The following is a 23,968-nucleotide window of genomic DNA, read 5'->3' as shown; positions in this document are numbered from 1 at the left end:
TATATCAAACTGAAATAGCTGTTGCAAAAACACCAATTTTTATAAAACATTAAGCTTAAGATTAATAGGGGTGCCCAAACTTTTTCATATGACTGTATAACTACTATAATACTGCCCCCTATGTACAAGAATATAACTACTATAATACTGCTCCAATGTACAAGAATATAACTACTATAATACTGCCCCCTATGTACAAGAATATAACTACTATAATACTGCCCCTATGTACAAGAATATAACTACTATAATACTGCTAGCTATGTACAAGAATATAACTACTATAATACTGTTCCTATGTACAAGAATATAACTACTATAATACTGCTCCAATGTACAAGAATATAACTACTATAATACTGCCCCCTATGTACAAGAATATAACTACTATAATACTGCCCCTATGTACAAGAATATAACTACTATAATACTGCTAGCTATGTACAAGAATATAACTACTATAATACTGTTCCTATGTACAAGAATATAACTACTATAATACTGCCCCCACATACAAGAATATAACTACTATAATACTGCCCCCTATGTACAAGAATATAACTACTATAATACTGCTCCAATGTACAAGAATATAACTACTATAATACTGCCCCCTATGTACAAGAATATAACTACTTTAATACTGCCCCTATGTACAAGAATATAACTACTATAATACTGCTCCCTATGTACAAGAATATAACTACTATAATACTGTTCCTATGTACAAGAATATAACTACTATAATACTGCCCCCACATACAAGAATATAACTACTAGAATACTGCCCCCTATGTACAAGAATATAACTACTATAATACTGCTCCAATGTACAAGAATATAACTACTATAATACTGCTTCCTATGTACAAGAATATAACTACTATAATACTGCTCCTATGTACAAGAATATAACTACTATAATACTGCCCCCTATTTACAAGAATATAACTACTATAATACTGCCCCTATATACAAGAATATAACTACAATAATACTGCCCCTATATACAAGAATTTAACTACAATAATACTGCCCCTATGTACAACAATATAACTACTATAATACTACTCCTATGTACAGGAATATAACTACTATAATACTGCCCCTATGTACAAGAATATTACTACTATAATACTGCTCCTATGTACAAGAATATAACTACTATAATACTGCCCCCTATATACAAGAATATAATTACTATAATACTGCTCATATGTACTAGAATATAACTACTATAATACCTCCCCCTATGTACAAGAATATAACTACTATAATACTGCTACTCTGATACTGCCCCCTATGTACAAGAATATAACTACTATAATGCTGCCCCTATGTTCAAGAATATAACTACTATAATTCTGCAACCTATATACAAGAATATAACTACTATAATACTGCCCGTATGTGCAAGAATGTAACTACTATAATACTGCCCCTATGTGCAAGAATATAACTACTATAATTCTGCCCCTATGTACAATAATACTGTTAGAACCTTGCTCTTAGGTTTTTTCTATTGCTGGTCACATGACCTTGTTGGCCTATTTAGTCCTGCTCCGCCCTTCTGGCTTTGCTGGACTTCATTGTATTACTACTCTTTAGCTAGCCTGTGCTCAGTATCTTACTCTGTTAGTTTGCTTGGTCTTCGGACCTCTGTGTTCTATATTATTTGTTTGTTCGTCTTTCTGCTACTATTTCTGTTAGGAGGTGTCCATTTTGCTTCCAGTCCCTAGTACTTGTAGGAATTCCTTCCCCACATCTATAGGTCTCCGTACAGACTAGCTGAGGACTTTAGCAGGTCTGATCGCAGGATCAGGTCCCCTGTTACATCGTAGGGATCAAGCTGAGTTCTATCGTAGGGACAGATCTCTCTTTCCTTAGCTCTGGTAGCAGAACATAACAGTAAGTCCAGCCCGCAAATTCTCTAAGGAAAGATTTTTCTGTTCCATCATGGTGTCGGTTCAGGATTTGGCTCAACGCCTGCTGGGACTCTCTCTGGAGGTGGCCGAGCTCCATCAGCACGTGAGTAACTGTTCTGGAGCGCATTTCTTGGAGCCGAAGGTACGTTTGCCTGATTTATATTTTGGTGAACACCAAGAATTTTTTTCATTTAAAAATGCTTGCTTATTGTATTTTCGTTTGAGACCCAGGTCCTCTGGGGATGAATCCCAGCGCATAGGGTTCATAATGTCACTTTTGCGCAAAGAACCTCAGGAGTGGGCCTTTTCTTTACAACCTAGTGATTCATGCTTTAGATCAGTGGATAGTTTTTTTCTGCTTTGGGGCTATTATATGATGATCCTGACCGTGTCTCATCAGCTGAGACTGAGTTGAGACGTTTGAGACAGGGATCAGGTAATGTGGAAAAATATTGTACTCATTTCCGTCGGTGGTCTACTCAAATAGGGTGGAACGATTCTGCTCTGAAGAGTCTGTTTCTTGCAGGGCTTAGTGAGAGGGTTAAAGATCTGCTAATTGCTTATCCCACACCTGAAGATTTGCAAAAGGCTATGCAATTAGCTATACGGGTGGATAGGAGACTACGTGCAAGGGTTAATGAGAGTAAATGCTCTGTAATGTCAGTTTCTGGTCATGAGAATGTGTGCACTAACAGTGAAGAGCCGATGGAGATTGGAGCGATGGCACCTCGCTCTCAAGAAAAAGACCGCAGATTTTCTGAAGGCTTGTGTTTCTATTGCGGAAATTCTGGTCATTTTATTAAGAGCTGTGTGCTTCGTATGAAGAAAGAAAAAAAAATGGTCAGTCATGCCCGTATTGCCTGTTTCAATTCTAAGGGAGTATTCCTATCTGCCACTACTGCTGCTCAGGATGAGTTAATTGAATTTCGGGTATTTGTGGATTGTGGATCTACTCTGAATGTGATTGATGGGGGATTCTTGGAAAAACTTAGATTAGAACCTAAAACTTTGTCATCCCCTATTGCTGTGGTTTCTGTCGATGGCTCTCCCTTGAAGAATGTTACTCTCAAGGTCTGTGAATTTCCCCTCACTATTAATGGTGTTCACCATGAGAATTTGGATTTGGTAGTTTTGAATAACTTGCCTTCTCCAGTAATATTGGGATTGCCCTGGTTAAAATTGCACAATCCTGTACTGGATTGGTCTACCAATGAAATTAAATCCTGGAGCCATAAATGTTATGACAAGTGTTGTAACGGGCGTATTGCAGCTGTGGATAGGGGGGAATTGCCTGTTCCTATTCAGGATTTTTGGAGAGTTTTTTCTGAGAAGGAATCGCAGGTTTTGCCTCCTCATAGAGACTATGATTGTACTATTGAATTTGTCCCTGGAGCGACTCTTCCTAAAAGTCGTTTATTTAACCTTACTATTCCTGAGAGAAAGGCTTTGGAGGAATACACACAGACAAGCTTGGCCGCCGGTCACATTAGGCCTTCTAAGTCTCCTGTGGCGGTTGGATTTTTTTTTGTAAAAAAAAAAGACGGCGGTTTACGTCCTTGTCTGGATTTTCGTGAGATTAACAAAATTACTGTACGCAATCCTTACCCACTGCCATTGATTCCTGATCTGTTTAACCAGTTAGTGGGGGCCAAGTGGTTCTCTAAAATTGACCTTCGGGGGGCATACAATTTGTTGCGCATGAAGGTTGTGACGAATGGAAGACTGCTTTTAACACTCCTGTGGGTCATTTTGAGAATCTGGTTATGCCTTTTGGTCTTACCAATGCTCCTGCATTTTTTCAGAATCTTATTAATGACATCCTTAGACCTTTAATCGGCAAAAATGTGGTTGTGTATTTGGATGACATTTTGATTTATTCGCCGGATCTGGAGTCTCATTGGCGGAGCGTGCGTGAGGTATTACAGTTATTAATTGACAATTCGCTTTTTGCTAAGCTGGAGAAATTTGAGTTCGCTGTACAGAGAATTAGTTTTTTGGGCTACATTATCTCCAGCGAAGGTTTTGAGATGGACCCGGTGAAAGTTCAAGCTGTGCAGGAATGGCCTAGGCCTATTGGTTTGAAATCGATACAGAGGTTTTTGGGTTTCGCCAATTATTATAGAAAATTCATTAAAAATTTTTCTATTATTGTCAAACCTCTGACCGATCTCACCAGGAAAGGTGCTGATGCGGTTCAGTGGACTACTGAGGCCATTGAAGCCTTTGTGTATCTCAAGGAGAGGTTCAGCTCTGCTCCCATCCTTATACAGCCTGATGTGTCTAAACCATTTTTGGTTGAAGTTGATGCTTCCTCTGTGGGGGTTGGCGCAGTATTGTCTCAGGATAACGGGGATGGAATACATCCCTGTGCCTTTTTTTCAAAAAAATTTTCGGAGACTGAACGGAATTACGATATTGGTAATCGGGAATTATTGGCTATTAAACTCGCATTTGAACACTGGCGCCACCTCTTGGAAGGTGCTGAATTTCCCATTCAGGTTTTTACAGATCATAAAAATCTGATATATCTTGATGCTGCCAAGCGCCTGAATGCCCGTCAGGCTAGGTGGGCACTGTTTTTCTCGCGGTTTAATTTTTCCGTTACTTACATCCCAGGTACTAAGAATGTTAAGGCGGATGCCTTGTCTCGCAGTTTTTCTCCCATAGTCGGTGCTGAGGAGGAGGAGAGCATTTTACAAGAAGGTGTTGTGATAGCTGCTTTGGACTCCGTTTTGGAAGATGAGATTCTTAAAGCACAGGAGAATGCCCCATCTAACACTCCCCATGGGAGGTTGTTTGTGCCTGGGACCTTTAGGAGAGATTTGTTTGTTGAGTGTCACGAATCTCGGTTGGCAGGTCATCCTGGAATCTCTGAGACCAAGAGACTGGTGGGTCGCAGTTTTTGGTGGCCTGGATGGCAGAAGGAAGTCATTAAGTGGGTGCGCCAATGTACTGTGTGTGCAAGATCCAAGTCTTCGCATGCTTCTTCTGCGGGGTTGCTTTGCCCTCTGGAGGTTCCCAGTGCTCCTTGGACACATTTGGCTATGGATTTTATAACTGACCTCCCCCCCTCTGAGGGTTTCACTGTCATCTGGGTGGTCGTGGACCGTTTTAGCAAGATGTGTCACTTGGTTCCCTTCGTCAAACTGCCCTGCGCTAAGACTCTCGCTAAGGCCTTTGTCAAGGAAATTGTCAGACTTCATGGCGTTCCTACTGACATTGTTTCTGATAGGGGACCTCAGTTCGTGGCTCGTTTTTGGCGTGCCTTTTGTGACAGGTTGGGAGTTCATTTGTCGTTCTCATCCGGATATCATCCTGAATCTAATGGCCAGACAGAAAGGAAAAACCAGGATGTTGAGCAGTTCTTGCGTTGTTTTGTGGCAGACAATCAAGAGGGGTGGTCTGAGTTTCTGCCACTTGCTGAATTTGCTCTGAACAATCATACATCTTCTTCTGCTGGTTGTTCGCCTTTTTTTTGTTGTTCTGGGAGACATCCGTCGTTTGGGTCATTCTCCAAGTTGGTATCTGCCGTGCCTGAGGAGGAGAATTTTTCCGGCGATTTAGAGAGAGTTTGGACGGATGTGCGTGGTAATCTTCTGGAGGCTAACAGAAAATCTAAAGACCACTTTGATAGGAAACGACAGGAGGTTTTGTTCGCTGTTGGTGATATGGTTTGGTTGTCCTCTAGGAATCTGCGGTTGAGGATTCCTTCTAAGAAATTGGGTCCCAAGTTTGTAGGGCCCTTTAAGGTGCTTCAGGTTGTCAACCAATCTGCTGTTAGGTTGGAGGTTCCTACCTCCTGGAGAATTAATCCGGTGTTTCATGTCTCTCTGTTAAAAAAAGCTGTTGTGTCGGATGGTGACGCCACTGTCTCTGTTCCTCCGGTGGTGGAGGACGGGGAATATGAAATTTCTCGCATCCTTAATTCTAGACGGTATAGAGGTAGTTTGCAGTATCTCGTGGCCTGGAAAGGTTTCGGACCCGAGGATAACTCATGGGTGAGGTCGGATGATGTTTCCGCGTCCAGACTTATCAGAGCGTTTCACAGGAGGTTTCCTGATAAGCCTGGGCCTAGGGGATCCGGAGGATCCTCTTAGAAGGGGGGGTACTGTTAGAACCTTGCTCTTAGTTTTTTTCTATTGCTGGTCACATGACCTTGTTGGCCTATTTAGTCCTGCTCCGCCCTTCTGGCTTTGCTGGACTTCATTGTATTACTACTCTTTAGCTAGCCTGTGCTCAGTATCTTACTCTGTTAGTTTGCTTGGTATTCGGACCTCTGTGTTCTATATTATTTGTTTGTTCGTCTTTCTGCTACTATTTCTGTTAGGAGGTGTCCATTTTGCTTCCAGTCCCTAGTACTTGTAGGGATTCCTTCCCCACATCTATAGGTCTCCGTACAGACTAGCTGAGGACTTTAGCAGGTCTGATCGCAGGATCAGGTTCCCTGTTACACCGTAGGGATCAAGCTGAGTTCTATCGTAGGGACAGATCTCCTCTCTTTCCTTAGCTCTGGTAGCAGAACATAACAAATACAACTGTTAGAATCTGTGTCTTTTTGACCCTCCGCCATTTTGTTGTGGTTTTCTGGCTGCTGGTCTTTTTCCCCTAGTGTTTGGTGTGTCTTGGTCAGGTGATTGTATCACCCTTTATTATCCAGCACCTGCCTCCTAGTCCTTGCTGGACAACAGTGTTTATCTATCAGTGTTCTGGCCAGTGTTTTTGTGTTTAGTTTTGTGCAGTTCTGGGATCTTCTAGTTCTGCCTGCTGAGATTCCTTTTAGTCCTTTTCGTTTCTGCAGCTTCCTCTTTTCCTGCTAGGAGGTCACCTGTTTGTTTTCCTATCCCTTAGATCTTTCAGGGTTTCCTTCCCCATTCCTTTAGGTCTTCTATTGAGTTTAGACTAGGAAACGTCGGTGGGTCTATTCACCAGGAATAGGTTGCCCACTCCATCGTAGGGCTACAGACTAGACCTAGTGCAGGGACAGCTTTCCCTTTCTTGTCCTAGTCCTTAGTTGCAGTATCGTGACAATAACTACTATAATACTGTGCCTATGTACAGGTATATAACTACAATAATACTGCCCCCTATGTACAAGAATATAACTACTATAATACTGCCCCTATGTACAAGAATATACCCACTATAATACTGCTCCTATGTACAAGAATATAACTACTGTAATACTGCTCCTATGTATAAGAATATAACTACTATAATGCTGCCCCTATGTACAAGAATATAACTACTATAATACTGCTCCTATGTACAAGAATATAACTACTATAATACTGCCCCCTATGTACAAGAATATAACTACTATAATACTGCCTCCTATGTACAAGAATATAACTACTATAATACTGCCCCCTATGTACAAGAATATAACTACTATAATACTGCTCCTATGTACAAGAATATAACTACTATAATACTGCCCCCTATGTACAAGAATATAACTACTATAATACTGCTCCTATGTACAAGAATGTAACTACTATAATACTGCCCCCTATGTACAAGAATATAACTACTATAATACTGCTATAATTGTCATATGTCACTGCAGGTCCTTCCTTCCTTCCAGCTTTTGTGTGATATCTCTGCCTTTATGTCTCTGCAGTGAGACCATCTATGGAGGTATTTGCTCCTGAAGGGAATGACGACAATCTCCCTCTACTAATCTGCTTTGTTTGGGGCTTTTACCCTGAAAACATTAATGTTTCCTGGATTAAAAATAATAAGACTGTGGTTAAGACTGAAAATCAGGCGGTGCAAACCGGGGAATGGACCTACCAGCTTGTATCCCAACTGGATCTGAGGGACTCTCTTCCTGAAGATAATTACACTTGTAAGGTGGAACATCAAAGCCTACGTGAGCCCATAAGGAAAACTTGGAGTAAGTATGAGACAAACATCTCGGCGCCACCGGGAGCTCAATGCTGCATCGTCCAGACCTTCTTCTAGTCTATTTTTGTGTTTTCATCCCATCTTCCTCATGTGGGAAACATGCAGGATCTACTGCTGGATTTTTCTGCATTAACATCTTACCTTAATATCCCATTTATAACATCTGATGGAAAACTTGAAGGTCCGAGCAATTTTCCAAGAGAAATAGAGAAGAAAAATGGGGGAAATTTACTAAGCAAAATTCCAGAATTGCACCAAAAAATGTCACATGTGCTCTAAATATGTATATTATTTCTATACTTTTTAGATTTGAGAAGTGTTTAGAAATGGGGACGAGGCTGAAGCCAGTCAATAAAATGTGCCCAGTTAAGGCGCCCCCTTATTTTGGTGCAAACTATTGGTGTAGAAATGGCAGGAAAAATGAGACGTAAGGAAGAGAAAGTGTCCGACAAGTCTAGAAAAATTAAGCGCAGTCATCACGTCTCACTGGGATAGATTTAGGCAGCTATTATTGTTTTTTCCTCTTCTTCTTAGTAGAGCCGTAGCTTTTTGATTTTTTAGTCTAGAAGCCGTATGAGGGCTTATTTTTTTGTGGGGCGAGTTGTAGTTTTGAATGACTCCATTCATTTTACCAGATAATGTCATGAACAATAAGGATAGAAATTCCATGTGGGGTGAAATGGTGAAATCCTCCACCCTCCCACCCGTAGTTCTGCCATTATTTGGGGGCTTTATTATGCGGTAACATGACTCTCTAACATGATCCTTGAGGTCAGTAGGATTGTGGCAATACCAAATTTTGTCTTTTCACTTATAGTATGTGTCGCAATACCATAATACTGTGGTATATAGTAAAAATCACAGTCTAGTATGAAGCTTCTGTGGCTTAGCTCCATAGGAGAACCAAGATGGCAGCAATGGGGACCTTCAGCAGGTACCAACTAGTGCCCAGCGATCACGTTGCGGTTGCGAGGTGCCATCGGGAGCCTCATGAGTTTTTTTTTCGCAGACCAGATCTGAGCGAGAATAATTGTAGTACTCCCTTTCCTTATGTCGGGTGATTCACCTATTGAAGTCTGTGGGTGCGCAAAAGAAATGTATCCCATACGGATTATCGGTGTAGCTTCTGTTTTTTAACAGATATACGACAATTTTTAACAGAGGTAACTGTACTTGTTCTGGTAAATGTTCATAACTGAGGATGTAAAAATTTGCTGTGATACAGATCACATACAGAACACCAGACGGGGGGATATTGTCAGGTTTTGTATTGATGAAAATCGGATAATTTTTTATACACTCGTGAAGGGGGGAGGCACAGGGCCGGTAACAACACGCTGTGGGCAGGAACTGAGTTCTCTTCGCCCTGTGTCCGCTCTTCTATAAAGGACTGAGAGTGGAGTGTGTAGTTTGACGATGGATTTTCTTTACTCACTGTTATATTGTCCATGGGACTGAAACCGGCTTCAAACAAGACAGGAGATCTTAGATCCGGATTAACAGACTCACTTTTACTGTGCAATTCGTCTACACATGGCTGCTGCATACAGATTAAGACAGTCTTTAGTTAGTGAAGTACCCTTGGTTATGTGCCCTTCCAGTGTTCATCCTGTCCTGAGACCCAACATCATCCACTTCTTCTGCAACCCAATGTAGAATCTCCTAATGAGGGATACAAAGGTCTGCTTCTCAGTACCTCTTGTAGGCTTTAAGCCCAGGACTGTGCGTCCAGATCGAGCATCAAATGTGTCCTCATTCTGTTTAGAAAACTTGCGCTGGTAAAACACTTTCTTCTCCACTGTATCTGCTTGCTGGAACCTGTCTCCCTGTCCGTTCTGCCTTCCTTCTCTACTCTACTCTCTCTTGTAAAGGACCTGCACCAGTCCTGTGTAAAAGGGTCAATGACCCAGAACTCGGGTGTCCGTGTCATGGACTCACACCCTGACTAACTGCCTGCAACCCGAATATTCTTTTCTATATAAACTACTCTAACCCTTCCCCATTAGTGAGCTCATCCAGAGTTAACTGTCTAATGTCTAAGCAATATAATGTAAACTACATCCCTTACCTATTGTATGGTTCCCCTAGTGGACAGACCTCCCGCATTCCCAGGGACGGCCTTAGGCAGAGCCTATAGGAGAACCGGCATACAATAACGGCCATAGGGATAAAACACAGCAAAACTTTATCACACAACTTATAGAGTACACAACGCACACATTCAACATATTATTTAACTCTGTCAGCCCAATTGTTGCCACGGCGTCTTCATCAGCCCGCCACCCTCCTTCACTTGTGTGAACCCGAACCCGGCTTTAAAGACAGATGGCAGCTGTGTAACACAGCCGTCACCCACAGAGTATGGAGTGGGCTCAGCTCCTGACCTCAAAGCACTATTTGCTCAGGGATTAAAATCGGGTTCCCAGCCAATGAAAATTATTCTTAAAAGGGCTCAGCCTGTAATATATGTGAGGACCCTGCGGGATCTTTTGTTCGGCCTCAGTTCTTTGCTCTATCTTGTATTTTTTTCTCTATTTTCTCTTATTTTATGGTAATAATATGTTAATCGTAGTGATGTTATATGAATGTGTACAGAATCCTGATCATTCTGTGGATCTTTACGTCTTCAGGATCTTGTAAGGCCTCATTCAGACGTCTGTGATTTTTCTCATACGCAAAAAATAATGGTCTGACTTTCATCAGAGTTTTTGCCATCAGTGTTTCCTCATTGTCCGTTCATCAGGCCTTTTCCTCTGTCTCTGGAGCAGATCGAGGCCTTTTCCTCTGTCTCTGGAGCAGATCGAGGCCTTTTCCTCTGTCTCTGGAGCAGATCGAGGCCTTTTCCTCTGTCTCTGGAGCAGATCGAGGCCTTTTCCTCTGTCTCTGGAGCAGATTGAGGCCTTTTCCTCTGTCTCTGGGGCAGATTGAGGCCTTTTCCTCTGTCTCTGGAGCAGATCGAGGCCTTTTCCTCTGTCTCTGGAGCAGATCGAGGCCTTTTCCTCTGTCTCTGGAGCAGATCGAGGCCTCTTCCTCTGTCTCTGGAGCAGATCGAGGCCTTTTCCTCTGTCTCTGGAGCAGATCGAGGCCTTTTCCTCTGTCTCTGGAGCAGATTGAGGCCTTTTCTTCCGTTTCTGGAGCAGATCGAGGCCTTTTCCTCTGTCTCTGGAGCAGATCGAGGCCTCTTCCTCTGTCTCTGGAGCAGAGCGAGGCCTTTTCCTCTGTTTCTGGAGCAGATCGAGGCCTTTTCCTCTGTTTCTGGAGCAGATCGAGGCCTTTTCCTCTGTCTCTGGAGCAGATTGAGGCCTTTTCCTCTGTCTCTGGAGCAGATCGAGGCCTTTTCCTCTGTCTCTGGAGGAGATCGAGGCCTCTTCCTCTGTCTCTGGAGCAGATCGAGGCCTCTTCCTCTGTCTCTGGAGCAGATCGAGGCCTTTTCCTCTGTCTCTGGGGCAGATCGAGGCCTTTTCCTCTGTCTCTGGAGCAGAGTGAGGCCTTTTCCTCTGTCTCTGGAGCAGAGTGAGGCCTTTTCCTCTGTCTCTGGAGCAGAGTGAGGCCTTTTCCTCTGTCTCTGGAGCAGAGTGAGGCCTTTTCCTCTGTCTCTGGAGCAGAGTGAGGCCTTTTCCTCTGTCTCTGGAGCAGAGTGAGGCCTTTTCCTCTGTCTCTGGAGCAGAGTGAGGCCTTTTCCTCTGTCTCTGGAGCAGATTGAGGCCTTTTCCTCTGTCTCTGGAGCAGATCGAGGCCTTTTCCTCTGTCTCTGGAGCAGATTGAGGCCTTTTCCTCTGTCTCTGGAGCAGATTGAGGCCTTTTCCTCTGTTTCTGGAGCAGATTGAGGCCTTTTCCTCTGTCTCTGGAGCAGATTGAGGCCTTTTCCTCTGTCTCTGGAGCAGATTGAGGCCTTTTCCTCTGTCTCTGGAGCAGATCGAGGCCTTTTCCTCAGTCTCTGGAGCAGATTGAGGCCTTTTCCTCTGTCTCTGGAGCAGATCGAGGCCTTTTCCTCTGTCTCTGGAGCAGATTGAGGCCTTTTCCTCTGTCTCTGGAGCAGATCGAGGCCTTTTCCTCTGTCTCTGGAGGAGATCGAGGCCTTTTCCTCTGTCTCTGGAGTACAGCGAGGCCTTTTCCTCTGTCTCTGGAGCAGATCGAGGCCTTTTCCTCTGTCTCTGGAGCAGATCGAGGCCTTTTCCTCTGTCTCTGGAGCAGATCGAGGCCTTTTCCTCTGTCTCTGGAGCAGATCGAGGCCTTTTCCTCTGTCTCTGGAGTACAGCGAGGCCTTTTCCTCTGTCTCTGAAGCAGATCGAGGCCTTTTCTCCCGCGTCTCTCACTCCTTGTTTCTTATCATACAGAAGCCGGTTTGACCTCCATTCAGATCATTAAGATCAGCGTTTCCTCTGTGATCTTTGCGCTGGGACTGATCGCCGTGATATCAGGATTTCTGTGGTGGAAGAACGCCAAGAGGAGCGGTAAGAGCATAAGAACACGGACAAGGAAATTATTAAAGCGGATTCCTGATTTCCCGACTGAAGTTTTCTGTAACTAAAACAGACTTGTCCTCTCTCACCCTCCCTGGGTCCACCACTGAGTCTCCGCCGCTGCTGCCAGGGTCTTTTACTGTCTGCAGCGCTAATGTCGCATCCACCGTGCAGCAGCCAATCAACGAGGTCGGCGGGTCTGAGCTGCTTATGCCGTCTACTTGGCCACAGAAGCTGAGCTCAGTGATTGTCTGCAGCGCTGTTCATGTGCATCCAAGTAAAGGAGAACAGGAGCAGCAGTGGAGATTCAGCACCGGACCTGGGGAGGGTGAGTAAGGCAAAGTTTGTTAATTTTACAACAACTTGAAAACAGAAAAGCCCTTTGGCTATTGTCTCATAAAGTGACTGTCCTCCGATTACATCGTCATTTGTGGGGTAAACAAGCGATTGGGTGTAAAAGTTGGACATTCATTCACTGTGACCCGTAAAGAAGCATCTGTACAAGTCTCTAAGGTATATAAAAAAATCACCGACACATGAAAAAAAAATGTTATCAGCCGGGGGATGATTTTACAATCTGCTCAAGAATTTCCATGAAGGAGAAGTTGATCCGGCTCACAGGACATCAAGGTAAGGAAAATGTGAAATTTATTCGGTCCAGAATTAAAATAATTTAATGTGGGTACAAATGTACATAGTATCCAACCATCCAGAGGTGGTGGGATGGGGGAACAGGGGATAAAGCGCTAGTTTACGAGACGCATTTCGAACAACACATGTTCTTGGACTTGGTATATAGATGTTCACTGGGAGAGAGGAAGAAGGCTTCCTATATACCCAGGTAATCAATGGCGTAGATGGCCGGTGTTCTGTTTGAAAAAGAGAACTCTAAGCAAAAGTGACGTACAGATCGCACCAAAACAACTGCAAACACGTGATTAGACATATGTAAGAGCAATATTTTTTTAAAAACAAAACTATAACAGATCAATTAAATTGAATTAATAGTGTAACATAATTTATTTTCTTAAATTGAGACCTGAGGGAACTCTGGGGTTTATAATAAATATCCAATATGCCTCTCTATTGCGAAGCTGGCAATCGAATATCCCCTAGATTATACAAATCACATGCTACTAATACTAAGAAAAACTGACCATCTGTAATTGACTATCTATGATATTCTAATTTAGTGAGATGCACCTGTATATACCAAGTCTAAGAACATGTGTTGTTCGAAACGCGTCTCGTAAACTAGCGCTTTATCCCCTGTTCCCCCTTCCCATCACCTCTGGATTGTTGCATACTATGTACTTTGTACCCACATGAAATGATTTTAATTCTGGACCGAATAAATTTCCCATTTTACTTGATGTCCAGTGAGCCGGATCAGCTTCTCCTTCATCGTTGTACTGAAGGGCCGGCAGAGCGCTGATCCCGAGCCCCTGGACTGCGGAGGGTGAGCTGGTTTCCTTTTTTCTATTACCAAGAATTTCTGTAGAGTTGTCAGCGCTGGACGCTGCCTGAGTATACTGAGGACGTGTTCACACGTGGCGTTATGGCATCGTATTTTTCTGCACCAAAAAATTGATTATTGGCAGGAAAGACTCTGCATACAATAAGGGCATTTTTAATTTTCGCTGAGTTTTTATTTGCTTTTTTCACATTCATTTGAATGTGTGAAAAACACCATAAAAGCGATAAAAGAATCAACACTGCAGATATGAAAAAATAAAAGCTTTAATGGTTAAAATACGCTGAAAGGAAAGCAGCGTGTGCAGGAGAGTTCAGAAAACTCATTCACTTTGCTGGTGCTTTAAAACGCTGCGTATTTTATGCAGCAAATACTCTGCAATTACTGCACATGTTTATACACAAACTGCAGGTAAAATATAATCACAGATCCAGTATTGAGAAAAACCATGGCGACACCTGCTGGAAATCTATAAGAATTACATCTTAGGGGTTTTTGGTTTTTTTTTCAACCAAATATTGTAATCTTACGGCACATGGTCACAACAGGTGAATGTCACAGCAGATCTCTGACAGCGGCAATTAAATAGCGTGATTTCCGGTGCGTGAAGACATAAGGGAATCAATGGGTTGTAATGGCAGCTAAGTTCCTGTTGAAGGCCCCCTCCTTGATTCTACTGATTCGCCTGTGGGTAGACTCCATAGCAGTACGTCATTTTCTTCATACATTGCAATATCTTGGTATATTGTAGTGTATAGTAAAAGCGATCAAACAATCGCAAGTTCAAGTCAGGGACTAAAAAATATATATTTTTAAAAATATAAAACAAATTTATTTCCCATTTAGAAATAAATAAAAAAAATAAAAAAAACTTATTTGGGTATCACGTCCAATCAATCAAGACATAAAATTATTTTAATCATATGTTAATCACCAAAAAAAAGCAAGAAAACAAAGATTGAACGCCAAAATGGTGTCTCAGAAAATATCGACAGTTTTTATTTTTACAAATTTTTGAATTTGTTTGACTCTTAAAAGCTCTGACTCACAGGACAGCAGGACTCCTAATCTCTGACACACAGGACAGCAGGACTCCTAATCTCTGACACACAGGACAGCAGGACTCCTAAGCTCTGACACACAGGACAGTAGGACTCCTAAGCTCTGACACACAGGACAGCAGGACTCCTAAGCTCTGACTCACAGGACAGCAGGACTCCTAAGCTCTGACACACAGGACAGCAGGACTCCTAAGCTCTGACACACAGGACAGCAGGACTCCTAAGCTCTGACACACAGGACAGCAGGACTCCTAAGCTCTGACACACAGGACAGCAGGACTCCTAAGCTCTGACTCACAGGACAGCAGGACTCCTAAGCTCTGACACACAGGACAGCAGGACTCCTAAGCTCTGACTCACAGGACAGCAGGACTCCTAAGCTCTGACACACAGGACAGCAGGACTCCTAAGCTCTGACACACAGGACAGCAGGACTCCTAAGCTCTGACACACAGGACAGCAGGACTCCTAAGCTCTGACTCACAGGACAGCAGGACTCCTAAGCTCTGACACACAGGACAGCAGGACTCCTAAGCTCTGACTCACAGGACAGCAGGACTCCTAAGCTCTGACACACAGGACAGCAGGACTCCTAAACTCTGACACACAGGACAGCAGGACTCCTAAGCTCTGACTCACAGGACAGCAGGACTCCTAAGCTCTGACACACAGGACAGAAGGACTCCTAAGCTCTGACACATAGGACAGCAGGACTCCTAAGCTCTGACAAACAGGACAGCAGGACTCCTAAGCTCTGACACACAGGACAGCAGGACTCCTAAGCTCTGACACACAGGACAGCAGGACTCCTAAGCTCTGACACACAGGACAGCAGGACTCCTAAGCTCTGACACACAGGACAGCAGGACTCCTAAGCTCTGACTCACAGGACAGCAGGACTCCTAGGCTCTGACACACAGGACAGCAGGACTCCTGAGCTCTGACTCACAGGACAGCAGGACTCCTAAGCTCTGACTCACAGGACAGCAGGACTCCTAAGCTCTGACACACAGGACAGCAGGACTCCTAAGCTCTGACTCACAGGACAGCAGGACTCCTAAGCTCTGACACACAGGACAGCAGGACTTCTAAACTCTGACAAACAGGACAGCAGGACTCCTAAGCTCTGACACACAGGACAGCAGGACTCCTAAGCTCTGACACACAGGACAGCAGGACTCCTAAGCTCTGACACACAGGACAGCAGGACTCCTAAGCTCTGACACACAGGACAGCAGGACTCCTAAGCTCTGACACACAGGACAGCAGGACTCCTAAGCTCTGACACACAGGACAGCAGGACTCCTAAGCTCTGACACACAGGACAGCAGGACTCCTAAGCTCTGACTCACAGGACAGCAGGACTCCTAAGCTCTGACACACAGGACAGCAGGACTCCTAAGCTCTGACACACAGGACAGCAGGACTCCTAAGCTCTGACTCACAGGACAGAAGGACTCCTAAGCTCTGACACATAGGACAGCAGGACTCCTAAGCTCTGACAAACAGGACAGCAGGACTCCTAAGCTCTGACACACAGGACAGCAGGACTCCTAAGCTCTGACACACAGGACAGCAGGACTCCTAAGCTCTGACACACAGGACAGCAGGACTCCTAAGCTCTGACACACAGGACAGCAGGACTCCTAAGCTCTGACTCACAGGACAGCAGGACTCCTAGGCTCTGACACACAGGACAGCAGGACTCCTGAGCTCTGACTCACAGGACAGCAGGACTCCTAAGCTCTGACTCACAGGACAGCAGGACTCCTAAGCTCTGACACACAGGACAGCAGGATTCCTAAGCTCTGACTCACAGGACAGCAGGACTCCTAAGCTCTGACACACAGGACAGCAGGACTCCTAAACTCTGACAAACAGGACAGCAGGACTCCTAAGCTCTGACACACAGGACAGCAGGACTCCTAAGCTCTGTCTCACAGGACAGCAGGACTCCTAAGCTCTGACAAACAGGACAGCAGGACTCCTAAGCTCTGACACACAGGACAGCAGGACTCCTAAGCTCTGACACACAGGACAGCACTACTCCTAAGCTCTAACTCACAGGACAGCAGGACTGTTAAGCTCTGACTCACAGGACAGCAGGACTCCTAAGCTCTGACAAACAGGACAGCAGGACTCCTAAGCTCTGACTCACAGGACAGCAGGACTCCTAAGCTCTGACACACAGGACAGCAGGACTCCTAAGCTCTGACACACAGGACAGCAGGACTCCTAAGCTCTGACTCACAGGACAGCAGGACTCCTAAGCTCTGACACACAGGACAGCAGGACTCCTAAACTCTGACAAATAGGACAGCAGGACTCCTAAGCTCTGACACACAGGACAGCAGGACTCCTAAGCTCTGTCTCACAGGACAGCAGGACTCCTAAGCTTTGACACACAGGACAGCAGGACTCCTAAGCTCTGTCTCACAGGACAGTAGGACTTCTAAGCTTTGACACACAGGACAGCAGGACTCCTAAGCTCTGACTCACAGGACAGCAGGACTCCTAAGCTCTGACACACAGGACAGCAGGACTCCTAAGCTCTGACACACAGGACAGCAGGACTCCTAAGCTCTGACACACAGGACAGCAGGACTCCTAAACTCTGACAAACAGGACAGCAGGACTCCTAAGCTCTGACACACAGGACAGCAGTACTCCTAAGCTCTGTCTCACAGGACAGCAGGACTCCTAAGCTTTGACACACAGGACAGCAGGACTCCTAAGCTCTGTCTCACAGGACAGCAGGACTCCTAAGCTTTGACACACAGGACAGCAGGACTCCTAAGCTCTGTCTCACAGGACAGCAGGACTCCTAAGCTCTGACACACAGGACAGCAGGACTCCTAAGCTCTGACACACAGGACAGCAGGACTCCTAAGCTCTGACACTGAGGACAGCAGGACTCCTAAGCTCTGACAAACAGGACAGCAGGACTCCTAAGCTCTGACTCACAGGACAGCAGGACTCCTAAGCTCTGACACACAGGACAGCAGGACTCCTAAACTCTGATAAACAGGACAGCAGGACTCCTAAGCTCTGACACACAGGACAGCAGGACTCCTAAGCTCTGTCTCACAGGACAGCAGGACTCCTAAGCTTTGACACACAGGACAGCAGGACTCCTAAGCTCTGTCTCACAGGACAGCAGGACTCCTAAGCTTTGACACACAGGACAGCAGGACTCCTAAGCTCTGACTCACAGGACAGCAGGACTCCTAAGCTCTGACACACAGGACAGCAGGACTCCTAAGCTCTGACACACAGGACAGCTGGACTCCTAAGCTCTGACTCACAGGACAGTAGGACTCCTAAGCTCTGACACACAGGACAGCAGGACTCCTAAGCTCTGACACACAGGACAACAGGACTCCTAAGCTCTGACACACAGGACAGCAGGACTCCTAAGCTCTGACTCACAGGACAGCAGGACTCCTAAGCTCTGACAAACAGGACAGCAGGACTCCTAAGCTCTGACACACAGGACAGCAGGACTCCTAAGCTCTGACACACAGGACAGCAGGACTCCTAAGCTCTGACACACAGGACAGCAGGACTCCTAAGCTCTGACTCACAGGACAGCAGGACTCCTAGGCTCTGACACACAGGACAGCAGGACTCCTAAGCTCTGACACACAGGACAGCAGGACTCCTAAGCTCTGTCTCACAGGACAGCAGGACTCCTAAGCTTTGACACACAGGACAGCAGGACTCCTAAGCTCTAACTCACAGGACAGCAGGACTCTTAAGCTCTGACTCACAGGACAGCAGGACTCCTAAGCTCTGACAAACAGGACAGCAGGACTCCTAAGCTCTGACTCACAGGACAGCAGGACTCCTAAGCTCTGACACACAGGACAGCAGGACTCCTAAACTCTGATAAACAGGACAGCAGGACTCCTAAGCTCTGACACACAGGACAGCAGGACTCCTAAGCTCTGTCTCACAGGACAGCAGGACTCCTAAGCTTTGACACACAGGACAGCAGGACTCCTAAGCTCTGTCTCACAGGACAGCAGGACTCCTAAGCTTTGACACACAGGACAGCAGGACTCCTAAGCTCTGACTCACAGGACAGCAGGACTCCTAAGCTCTGACACACAGGACAGCAGGACTCCTAAGCTCTGACACACAGGACAGCAGGACTCCTAAGCTCTGACACTGAGGACAGCAGGACTCCTAAGCTCTGACAAACAGGACAGCAGGACTCCTAAGCTCTGACTCACAGGACAGCAGGACTCCTAAGCTCTGACACACAGGACAGCAGGACTCCTAAACTCTGATAAACAGGACAGCAGGACTCCTAAGCTCTGACACACAGGACAGCAGGACTCCTAAGCTCTGTCTCACAGGACAGCAGGACTCCTAAGCTTTGACACACAGGACAGCAGGACTCCTAAGCTCTGTCTCACAGGACAGCAGGACTCCTAAGCTTTGACACACAGGACAGCAGGACTCCTAAGCTCTGACTCACAGGACAGCAGGACTCCTAAGCTCTGACACACAGGACAGCAGGACTCCTAAGCTCTGACACACAGGACAGCTGGACTCCTAAGCTCTGACTCACAGGACAGTAGGACTCCTAAGCTCTGACACACAGGACAGCAGGACTCCTAAGCTCTGACACACAGGACAACAGGACTCCTAAGCTCTGACACACAGGACAGCAGGACTCCTAAGCTCTGACTCACAGGACAGCAGGACTCCTAAGCTCTGACAAACAGGACAGCAGGACTCCTAAGCTCTGACACACAGGACAGCAGGACTCCTAAGCTCTGACACACAGGACAGCAGGACTCCTAAGCTCTGACACACAGGACAGCAGGACTCCTAAGCTCTGACTCACAGGACAGCAGGACTCCTAGGCTCTGACACACAGGACAGCAGGACTCCTAAGCTCTGACACACAGGACAGCAGGACTCCTAAGCTCTGTCTCACAGGACAGCAGGACTCCTAAGCTTTGACACACAGGACAGCAGGACTCCTAAGCTCTAACTCACAGGACAGCAGGACTCTTAAGCTCTGACTCACAGGACAGCAGGACTCCTAAGCTCTGACAAACAGGACAGCAGGACTCCTAAGCTCTGACTCACAGGACAGCAGGACTCCTAAGCTCTGACACACAGGACAGCAGGACTCCTAAACTCTGACAAACAGGACAGCAGGACTCCTAAGCTCTGACACACAGGACAGCAGGACTCCTAAGCTCTGTCTCACAGGACAGCAGGACTCCTAAGCTTTGACACACAGGACAGCAGGACTCCTAAGCTCTGTCTCACAGGACAGCAGGACTTCTAAGCTTTGACACACAGGACAGCAGGACTCCTAAGCTCTGACTCACAGGACAGCAGGACTCCTAAGCTCTGACACACAGGACAGCAGGACTCCTAAGCTCTGACACACAGGACAGCAGGACTCCTAAGCTCTGACACACAGGACAGCAGGACTCCTAAACTCTGACAAACAGGACAGCAGGACTCCTAAGCTCTGACACACAGGACAGCAGGACTCCTAAGCTCTGACACACAGGACAGCAGGACTCCTAAACTCTGACAAACAGGACAGCAGGACTCCTAAGCTCTGACACACAGGACAGCAGTACTCCTAAGCTCTGTCTCACAGGACAGCAGGACTCCTAAGCTTTGACACACAGGACAGCAGGACTCCTAAGCTCTGTCTCACAGGACAGCAGGACTCCTAAGCTTTGACACACATGACAGCAGGACTCCTAAGCTCTGACTCACAGGACAGCAGGACTCCTAAGCTCTGACACACAGGACAGCAGGACTCCTAAGCTCTGACACACAGGACAGCAGGACTCCTAAGCTCTGACACTCAGGACAGCAGGACTCCTAAGCTCTGACAAACAGGACAGCAGGACTCCTAAGCTCTGACTCACAGGACAGCAGGACTCCTAAGCTCTGACACACAGGACAGCAGGACTCCTAAACTCTGACAAACAGGACAGCAGGACTCCTAATCTCTGACAAACAGGACAGCAGGACTCCTAAGCTCTGTCTCACAGGACAGCAGGACTCCTAAGCTTTGACACACAGGACAGCAGGACTCCTAAACTCTGACAAACAGGACAGCAGGACTCCTAAACTCTGACAAACAGGACAGCAGGACTCCTAAGCTCTGACACACAGGACAGCAGGACTCCTAAGCTCTGTCTCACAGGACAGCAGGACTCCTAAGCTTTGACACACAGGACAGCAGGACTCCTAAGCTCTGTCTCACAGGACAGCAGGACTCCTAAGCTTTGACACACAGGACAGCAGGACTCCTAAGCTCTGACTCACAGGACAGCAGGACTCCTAAGCTCTGACACACAGGACAGCAGGACTCCTAAGCTCTGACTCACAGGACAGCAGGACTCCTAAGCTCTGACACACAGGACAGCAGAACTCCTAAGCTCTGACTCACAGGACAGCAGGACTCCTATGCACCTGGTATTGGCACCATATTTCGCTATCAGACATATTTGTTGTTGAAGTATCGTACTGTCATCTCCGCCAGCGCCATTTATTTTATCCCTGTCTCATTTGTATTGTCTGTACTAACCCCTCTTGTTGTAGTCCTCACAGTGGATGTTCTGTTCCTGTCTTGTAGATGACTGTCACTTCTTACCCACCATTGTCCGTACTTGGCGTCACATATTTGCACCATGTTTGCCTTTCTTATTAATTTCCTTAAGCAGAGAGGGGTCCATCACTAACGACAGCGCATCGTCATTACTGTCCTGTCAATCACAGTCACTCGTGGATGAAGAGCGGGATCTTGGAGAAGACAGTGAGACAGATTCTATGGATGGGCAACTTATAGTAGGGTCTGGGCTTCTGGCCCCCTTTCACCAGGGGTGTGCACTGAGTGATGTAACAAATCTGGATGATGATGATGATGGTGATATCCGCCGCTGCCCTGATTAACTTTGTAATGAAGCCCAAGATAATCCTCTCCTGTACATTGTCCGGAGAGCTTCATTATGCAGCGGACCTGTTATAGATGACTGCAGGGGGTTGTCTCATGGCGAGGCAGAGGGATATTTTCACTTTCATCTGTCAAATTATGCCATAGTTTAATCAAGTTAGATCAATAGGAGTCTGATTGCCGGACCCCTGTGATCTATAGAGCCAGGGTGTTTGTGATGGGCTTGTGCTAATATATATTAGTCAGTTTGAGAAAGCAAAGCTACAGTGTAAAGCATGGGAGCACCTAGCCTCAGGATAAACTTCAGTCTCTGTTAGCCACACTGACTGACAGGGGTCTAAGCTTAAAGGCTCATTCCCATCTTTATAAATGGCTATTGTTGGATGGTGCAGGTAAAAACAAGCAGTTTTGCAATTTACTGCTTATTAAAATTTTATAGCAATTAAATATATTTTATAGCTTATTAAATTAATAAGCAATTCTCAAGAATGGCTAAAATTTTTAACCATTCTTGAGATATTAACACTTTACTTTTGCTTTATTTGCAGCTCATTGCCATGAAAACCGACCGCCACTGCTAGACAGTAGAACATGCGCAGTGCTTACAAGCTCTTTTCTATTGAGTTATACAGTTATATCCACTGCTCTGAAACTGTCTTGGATCGCTGAAGCGCTGAAACCTCCTAATACCAAACATCTTTGGTGAAGTGCTTACAAGCTAGAAAACAGCGGTGGTCGGTCTCTTAGTCAACGAGCTGAAAAATAACAGAAAATTGTTCATATCTCAAGAACGACTACAAATTTTAATAAGCAGTAAACTGCAAAAGTGCTTCTCCTTACAAGTTCTGACCCTCTTGTGCTTGGTCTCCCCTCCATGTTCTACAGACGTCATTTTGTCACATCCATGTCACCTCATCAGTGTTTTGTCTCTTCTGTTTGCCTTTTCCTGTATTTCTCACAATGTCTATTTATCCACCGTCTATAAATATATCACATATTTCTGTGTCTTGTGTGTTTGTCGTCTTCATCCATCTTTTCATAACTGTTGAGGTTCTTCAGAACTTGTGCTGCTTCCTACGTAGAAGAGAAGGACCTCAGCTCTTTCACATAACGGATTCCGGGCCTCGTAGTCTGTACTCGGTCCGGGCCTCGTAGTCTGTACTCGGTCCGGGCCTCGTAGTCTGTACTCGGTTCGGGCCTCGTAGTCTGGACCCGGTCCGGGCCTCGTAGTCTGTACTCGGTTCGGGCCTCGTAGTCTGTACTCGGTTCGGGCCTCGTAATCTGTACTCGGTTCGGGCCTCGTAATCTGTACTCGGTCCGGACCTCAGATTCTGGACTCGGTCCGGGCCTCGTAGTCTGGACTCGGTTCGGGCCTCGTAGTCTGTACTCGGTCCGGGCCTCGTAGTCTGTACTCGTTTCGGGCCTCGTAGTCTGGACTCGGTCCGGACCTCAGATTCTGGACTCGGTCCGGGCCTCGTAGTCTGGACTTTGTCCGGGCTTCGTAGTCTGTACTCGGTTCGGGCCTCGTAGTCTGTACTCGGTCCGGACCTCAGATTCTGGACTTGGTCTGGGCCTCGTAGTCTGGACTCGGTCCGGGCCTCGTAGTCTGGACTCGGTCCGGGCCTCGTAGTCTGGACTCGGTCCGGGCCTCGTAGTCTGGACTCGGTCCGGGCTTCGTAGTCTGGACTCGGTCCGGGCCTCGTAGTCTGGACTCGGTCCGGGCCTCGTAGTCTGGACTCGGTCCGGGCTTCGTAGTCTGGACTCGGACCGGACCTCGTAGTCTTTACTCGGACCGGGACGCACGGATGTGACGGATCTGAGTGCGGCTTAAGATGCTGAGTGCACTAGTTAGAAAGAAGCCAAAAATGACAAAAAGTACATAAAGCTCAAGACGTCTTCTGTGTGAGCTTCAGCCCTGTAAGGTACAAAACAATCTAGATGTCACTGGCCATAGTGGTGGCCTCACCCAGGATGGTGGAGCGCCCGGCTGGTTTTTATGTCTTAGCTGGGCACTACTGAAGACAAAGATTTTCATTTTGGGCACCGGTCTGACATCTTTAGCTGGACAGAAGGATCCTGCATGCAACATTTCTTGTTCTGGCCCCAAACTAAATAACTGATACAATTGAAAATCATGGGATCAGTCAGGACATCAATTTCTCTTTAGTATTTTATTACCACAACGGAAGGAAAAAAAT

At 46.0% G+C, this 23,968-nt stretch overlaps 1 protein-coding gene across 2 annotated transcripts in view; it reads left to right on the top strand.

Moving 5' to 3' along the window:
* The window catches only part of LOC141153318 (HLA class II histocompatibility antigen, DM beta chain-like), a 35,687-nt gene that overhangs the window by 5,271 nt on the left and 6,448 nt on the right, over positions 1–23,968 (top strand). Inside the window, exons 3-5 of one of the 2 annotated variants that reach the window (XM_073638035.1) lie at positions 7,546–7,821; positions 12,170–12,286; positions 21,453–22,153. In XM_073638035.1, coding sequence (XP_073494136.1) covers positions 7,546–7,821; positions 12,170–12,286; positions 21,453–21,769 — 710 coding nt within the window. In that variant the 3' untranslated portion in view covers positions 21,770–22,153. Of the gene's footprint in view, positions 1–7,545; positions 7,822–12,169; positions 12,287–21,452; positions 22,154–23,968 lie in introns of those variants that run through there. The other variant, XM_073638036.1, reaches the window with a different exon arrangement.

Source organism: Phyllobates terribilis, unplaced genomic scaffold (assembly GCF_046119375.1).
Source record: "Phyllobates terribilis strain yellow unplaced genomic scaffold, ASM4611937v1 Scaffold_7__3_contigs__length_470593459, whole genome shotgun sequence".
NCBI classification, from domain to species: domain Eukaryota; kingdom Metazoa; phylum Chordata; class Amphibia; order Anura; family Dendrobatidae; genus Phyllobates; species Phyllobates terribilis.
The sequence above is the reverse complement of the archived record's forward strand: the minus strand, read 5'-3'. Positions and strand labels throughout refer to the sequence as shown.